Raw genomic sequence first — 7,019 nt, 5'->3', positions numbered from 1 at the left:
AGGTGGGAGGGAAAGGGAGAGAGAAGGGAAATTGCATGGTAATAGAAGGAGACCCTCAGGGTTATACAGTGGAGGAGGTAGAGAGAGAGGAGGGGAGGGGAGGGGAGAGGTGGGGAGGGGGGAAGGTGGAGGATGGGAAAGGCAGTGGAGCACAACAGACACTAGTATGGCAATTTGTAAATCAATGGATGTGTAACTGATGTGATTCTGCAATCTGTGTATGGGGTGAAGGTGGGAGTTCATAACCCACTTGAATCAAAGTGTCGAATATGATATGTCAAGAAATTTGTAATGTTTTGAACAACCCACAATAAAAAATTAAAAAATAAAAAAAAATAAAAATAAAAAAAATAAAAAAAAGAGGTATGGAGGTTATAAACTGTCCTACATCTTGATTACTGTCATGGTTATAAGACTATTCATTTTGTCAAAACTCAAGAATTCTATATTAACAAGAATTTTTACTGTATGACTAAAAATCAAAAAAGGAAAAGAATCACTAATATAAAACAAGACCAATTGTACAACTGATTTTATTATAAAAATGTTCACTGTTCTTAGGACAGCATATGGTTACCAAATATCCTAGGCATACACACTTATTTTGTGTGTGTATGTATGAGCACATGTGTTCTTTTAAGTAAAATGGTGGCAAAAGGAAAGAGCTCTTGGTTTTTGTCACATCTTTTCAAAAGTAGTATCAGAGAACTCTTTTGCACTGGTTTGTAAATTAAACAAGTGGAACATTCTAGATTCAAACATCTAAATAATCCCCAAAGTTCTTCTGAATATAAAAACCAATTATCTTTCGGAGGTCTTATCTAGGGTATTCTAATTTTACATTTCTGAAGCACAGACATCTTTAAATGGGCCATCAGTTAAAAATGTAAATCCAGTGTCACTTCTAGTGGCTAAGCTGCTTTTCTGTCACTGAGAAAAAATTCATTAATCTAAAAAGCTTTATTAGAACCCTGACAAGAAGTGAGGAAAGACCATGGTCTATGGCTTTATGTTGACTTTCTTAATCAATTAAATTTTAGGAATATCAGAGAAGATATGCACTGTTTATATGACTTTTCAAGTAGAAAAACACTTAAGGCAGGAGTGTGACTTCCTATTGTTCATACAATAATTTGCTCAATCAAAAATAAGTTTTTATATTTATATAAATATTCAAATTAAAATATTAATTTAAAAATATTTAATTAAAAAATAAAATGTTAACTCATTATCATCTACTTGAAACGTTATCCCTAAAAGAACTGGAGAAAATTTTGAAATAGTCTTGACACTAATAATTTTCATTTTGCTATGATAACCCTATGACTATGACAGTATTTAACAAAGCATTTCAGAAATTATTCTTATGCATCTGCAGAACTATTTAAAAAAGAAAAGGAAAAAAGGAAAGGAGAGAAGAAAAAAGGCAAGGAGGGAAGCAGGAAACTAAACTGTAAATATTAACAGTTCTAAACTTTTTAAATTCTAAAGCCAATGTGCCAATCCCTAGCTACTTAACCTCAGTGATTTAGTACAGTTCACTTCCCCTTTTTTGGCTCACAGATTTTCATCTGAAAAACGAGGATGTTGGCCTGGATCAGTAATTTTTAATGCTAATATCTCTTTTTAAAATATTAACTCTACACACTCTACACACTCTCCTGTATAAGAACTGTCCTTTTAATACCTGTCAGTTAAAGAAAGGAAAAAAAAGATTTTACAAATAACATCACAGCCATTTGAAAAAATGCAGTTATTCATTTAAGAAACCATTGCCTGACTACCTATAGCAATAAAGTGGAAGATTTTTCCTCACTTAGACAAAAGGCATTTTTGGTACACATACGAATTTAGAGAATTTTTCTAAAAACAACTCTATATATTCCAAAACACAGCATGATACTATGGGGTATATTATTATTATTATTATTATTATTATTATTATTAATTTCACTACTTTCACATAGTATGTACCACCCAGTGGATAATTATTTTTTAAAATCTATATCTAAGATTCCTCTGTCTCCCAAATTATGTGAAATTGCTTTGCATTTAAGAAAAACACAGAAGTTTTTTAACAAAATTCTATTCCATTATAATAATTATTAATTTCAAGGCCAGAAAAGCAGGGAATTACTTATTTTTTCTATGTTTACTGTGTTGGATTAATTCTATTTACAATGCATATCTTTAAAAATAAATATTCATTAAAAAATAAAATTATGCTGGCATTAATTATAGGTGATATGCATGATTAAAAGGCATTCTCTCTATTCCTTAAGAGCTTATAAGAAAGAGTATGGAATCAATATATTAAGAATAGGAATTCTAGGGCTGGGGATGTGGCTCAAGCGGTAGCGCGCTCGCCTGGCATGCATGCGGCCTGGGTTAGATCCTCAGCACCACATACAAACAAAGATGTTGCTTCCGCCGAAAACTAAAAAATAAATATTAAAAAATTCTCTCTCTCTCTCTCCTCTCTCTCTCTTTCTCTTTAAAAAAAATAGGAATTCTAAACCAACAAGAAACATCTAACAATATATTCATTTATTCACTCATTCATTCATCCATGCATTCAAATATTTACTGAATATTTGCCAGCTACATGAAAGATAAGAAGCCAGATGAGGAGAGTAAAGCAAGGTAAGTATGACACAGATCAAAGAGATCTAGCCAGGGTTTCACTAAAAACAACAAAAAGTACTATGGAATTTCAAAGAAAGAGGAAAGCAAATTTGCCCTCAAGCCAGACCAGGCATCTCACAAATAATCCCAATGCATTAGATGCCTAAATTGCTGGTAATGTTTTCAATCTCTAGAACTATTGGGTTAATTTATTGAACCAGACATAATTTCATATCTTTCCCCTTGAAATTCTGGATTTATGTTATTAATTTAATTTACCCCATTATGGCACTGTGTGTCCTTGACTTAAAATGAAAGAGGGCACTGTGGGTATGTTTCCTTTTATAGACATTTCTAAAAATACATTCAATTTTCTGTCTCTAAATAAAAATAATTGGCTTGCAGAAAAGCTGGCTACCTGTACATCAAGGAATAATTCACTCCCAGGTGCACTGATTTTAGATATGAAACAATCTTTCACACACACAGAATTTACCAACTTTGGGAACAGGGAAATTTTCCATTTGTAGAACAATACCAAGGGCTGGGGGGAGGACTTTGGGAAACTGCTGAAGGGAAAGAAAACAGAAGGTTGACACTGGGAATGAAATTGCCAAGTGGCTAAAAGTAAAAAACTAACACTCAAGAAATTTCAAAGAAGGTGATAAAACATGGAAGGATTTAGAAAAGCTTTTGATGGACAAGCTATTGCTATCACCAAAATTTTGAGATAATATAAAATCTTGGATAGATAGAGGAAATGGCAAAATTACAATGTAAGTGGGCAATTCAAATTAAGTAAAGTTAGGAGATTCTAGAAAGAATAAAAAGGAAAGCAGAACATCTTGATTCTATTTCAGAAGGAAAATTCAGCAAAGGAGTTAAAAATACCAAAAAAATTCTAAGTTTGTCAACTGACTACAAATGATTATATTTGGAAAAATATACTTTTAGCTCTGAACTCTAAACTAAGAAGTTTTCCTAACATTTGTAAAATGCATATTGCATTTTAGTTGTAGATCTAATTATTAAAAAGTGGCTGGGAATTATTTCAAATCTTTTTGCCCAGAACCTGAAATGTTTCAGAAGAAAGACAACATCATTCCTAAACATCAGCAGCAGTATTTTCCACTACAAAAAGTATGCAGATGTTCCAAATGTTTTAGCCAGAAAAAAAAAAAAAAAGACATGTTGACATTTAGTTGACTTAATTCTTTTTACTATGTAAGAACTCAAACACTTCTTTGTGTCATAGTTTAAAAGAGATATGCCAAGGTATAAATATTGCAAGAGTTGTTTGTGAGAAACTGTTGGGGAAAGGGTTAAAAAGTTCTGACCAAATGATGAATATCTTTGACCTCTTTAAAAACTAAGGGGGCAAACAATGGATTTAATCTGGCAAAGAAGATTCTTCAATATCCCATTACCCTGATGCTTGTGGCTGCTACCCATGACCTCTGCTGAGATGTTCACAACAAAGGTCTCAGGGTGCCCCAAGCCCTACAAAAAAAGTGGCAGTGGGAAAGGTCATGTATTCATTATATTAGTATTCTAAATCTCTATTGGAATCTGCCCCATGATGCCAAATTTAATTGTTTATCAACCAACTTAAAGTTTAAATTAAAATAGAAAAGTGAAGGAGATGGATTTTTTTTAAATGGGGTTCAAAAATCTGAGGCAGAATATTAAACATATAAGCATATAAGCCAAATATTAAGTACTACTAAACTTCCTCAAACTTGGTTGGAGTTTTGGTATTACAACAGTCTCAATGTTTGTGCATATTTTACTCCATCATAAGCAACAGCTCTATTCTAATTATGGTAAAGACACTGTGAGGGAGTAACAGCCATAATTAAAAGGTAAATTAGAGAAAGATACAATTTATTAGACTTGAATACTTCCCAGACCAAAAATTTTACCACCATTAAGATGTTCCTAGTATGACACATTATTTCTTTTGATGATCTTAAAACCAGTAAAATCAGATGCTTATAAAAACAATGATCTTCTCAACAATTTCTGACCTTCAAAAAAATTAATAAACATTAAATCCTAACTTAACAAATACACACGAAAGAGCCACAGTTTCCTTATCACTTTATCTGAATTACCAAATGCGACATTATGCCAAATGAAAGCCAGTTAGAAATGTTCTAAAGTCTTAAAAGAGTTTGGAAATAGAAAAATCCAGCATTTTTAGATGAAAAGTGTTTGTGAAACTCCTTGGAAAATAATACACCAGCATAAATCATTCATGTCTTTGTAAGAAATTAGAAGATATAACCATAATACAAATGCATACACAGAAAGTGAGTCTTAAATTTTTTTCCAGGTCACTGACATAGATAATGGACTGAGTAAAAATCACAGCACTATATTTTAATACTTTAAATGTCAGGCTTTGGAGTGTGTGTTTTTTTTGTTTTGGACTGTATGTGATTTTATTGTTTTGTTTTGTTTTTGGTACTGGGTATTAAAGACAGGGGCATTTTACCTTAGAGCTATATCCCCAGTCCCTTTTTCTTTGAGACAGGGCCTTGCTAAATCGCCAAGACTGGCCTTGAACTTGCCATACTTCTGCCTCAGTCTCTTGAGTAGCTCAATTACAGGGGTGTACAATCATGCCCTTCTACCTATCATGTTTTGTTTGAACTGTAATTCTCATCTACTCATCACTCACCCCTAAAGAAGCACAACCTCAGGATCACTTTTCTTTAAAGTACCTCCCCCCCCCCACACACACACACACAAACTCATATCCAATAGCAATGGGCAACCAGATAATCTCTAAGACTAGGACTCTCAGAGTAAAGTACTAATCTGCCTTTCCTATTAATCAAGCTCCTTAGTCTTAACAGGGAAGTGAAAACTACATGTGAGTGTCTTCACCAAAACCAGGCTAGGAACAGAAAAGTGAAAAGGCACTAATGATAAGACCCTAAATCTGGGTATGTTAGAACACCCTTCAGGAACAATAGGACAGACCCAGCCCCACTAAAAATTATACATAAAATCAGTGACTACTAAGTAACCACCAGTCTCTCCTAGTGTTTGGAACTCTGGGAAAGAAAGCAGCTAAACAGTCACTAGTTTTCTTGGGATTTCTGAACTGATCTGAGCAAGAACATGTGAATCAAACTAAGCTGGCAACGAAACACGCAGTTCCAAGAAAGCAAAATTCTTATTTTCAATTCCACATTCTCAAAACATTTCAGGCCACAGTACTCAACATTCACAACAAAGGCAGTCTTTGCAAGCTCTTGGAATTTCTGACCTCACAACAGCACTCTGGAACTTTAGTACCAAAGAATCGCCAAAGATAACTGAAGGCTAGGATGATCCAAGATCCAAAATAGCAATAAAAACGCTAGGTCCTACGGTATCTGATGTACAGCAGGGGAAGAGAAGTGGAAGGACTAACTGCGGGAAACTAAAGCCAAGTCAGTACTACTCAATCCTTATTTTCCTGAACATCAGCATAGGGAGACATTCAAAAAGGTCACCAGGCCTCTGGTTCCCCCTCGCTCACTGTTTTTTGTAAAAAGAAAAAAAAAATGCTTATAGCTTCCGGTCCGCCCACTCATGGCAAAGCCCAGCCTAAACTTTTAAACCTTGAAGAAGGTGGGAAAGTCAGGCAGCCAGTACCTAGGGCTGGGAAAAGTAGGAGAGAAGGAGGGAAAGAGTCATGTTTCAAAACAAAGGCTCCACAAGGGAACTGAATGTCAACCCTCCCCAATTCTCAGCCTACAAGTCAGCTAGGATTTGATTTTTAAGTCTTTGATTTTTAAGAAGTAATCAGATATACCCAGTTTTTCGGGGTTCGCTAAGGCTTTGCCATTCTTGAGAACATTGGCACAACCACTTGCTGAGGGTGGTGCTATCCTCCCCCATCCCCTTTTAAAGGAAAAACTAGGCTTGGAATCTTGAGTGACTTGCCCAAGATCCCACTTTAGAGCCTAAATCCAAGTTCCTTCATGTTCAGGCCAGGCCAGCCAAGGCGGACGACCTGTGAGGACCTCGGGGGCCGCAATGCCGATGCCCCCGGCCTGAGAGGACCCGCCGCGAGAGGGGAGGGGCCCGCGCGCGCCTCCAGCCCCAGCCCCAGCCCCTACCTTCCTTCACTCCTGGCAGCTTGGACTGGTCAATGCTGACCTCGGCCATGTCGGGCCAGGGTCCTGGCTGCCCCTGGCCGCCCACTTCCCAGCCGCGCGGGCACCGAGCTGGCCCGGAGCTCACCAGCAGCGCCTAACGCGGCGCAAAGTCTGGCGGGCACAGTGCGCCGGCCGGGAGCCCGAGCGGGTAGGCAGACAGGGGTTGACGACAAAGACTGCGACCGCGGCCCAGCTGCCCCGCCGCAGCCACCTGTCCGCGCCCCGCGGCCCTGATCGATA

General features: G+C 36.8%; 1 protein-coding gene across 4 annotated transcripts in view; it reads right to left on the bottom strand.

Annotated features, from left to right (window-relative positions):
- Positions 1–7,019, bottom strand: part of Ccdc50 (coiled-coil domain containing 50) — a 68,250-nt gene extending 61,231 nt beyond the window's left edge. For 3 of the 4 annotated variants that reach the window (XM_015500004.2, XM_015500003.2, XM_015500005.2), the window contains exon 1: positions 6,741–7,013. In XM_015500004.2, the coding sequence (XP_015355490.1) occupies positions 6,741–6,789 (49 nt within the window). In that variant the 5' untranslated portion in view covers positions 6,790–7,013. Of the gene's footprint in view, positions 1–6,740 lie in introns of all 4 variants that reach the window. The other variant, XM_015500002.2, reaches the window with a different exon arrangement.

Source organism: Marmota marmota, unplaced genomic scaffold (assembly GCF_001458135.2).
Source record: "Marmota marmota marmota unplaced genomic scaffold, marMar, whole genome shotgun sequence".
Taxonomy (NCBI): Eukaryota; Metazoa; Chordata; class Mammalia; order Rodentia; family Sciuridae; genus Marmota; species Marmota marmota.
Note: the sequence above shows the minus strand (reverse complement) of the source record. Positions and strands in the feature narration are given on the sequence as shown.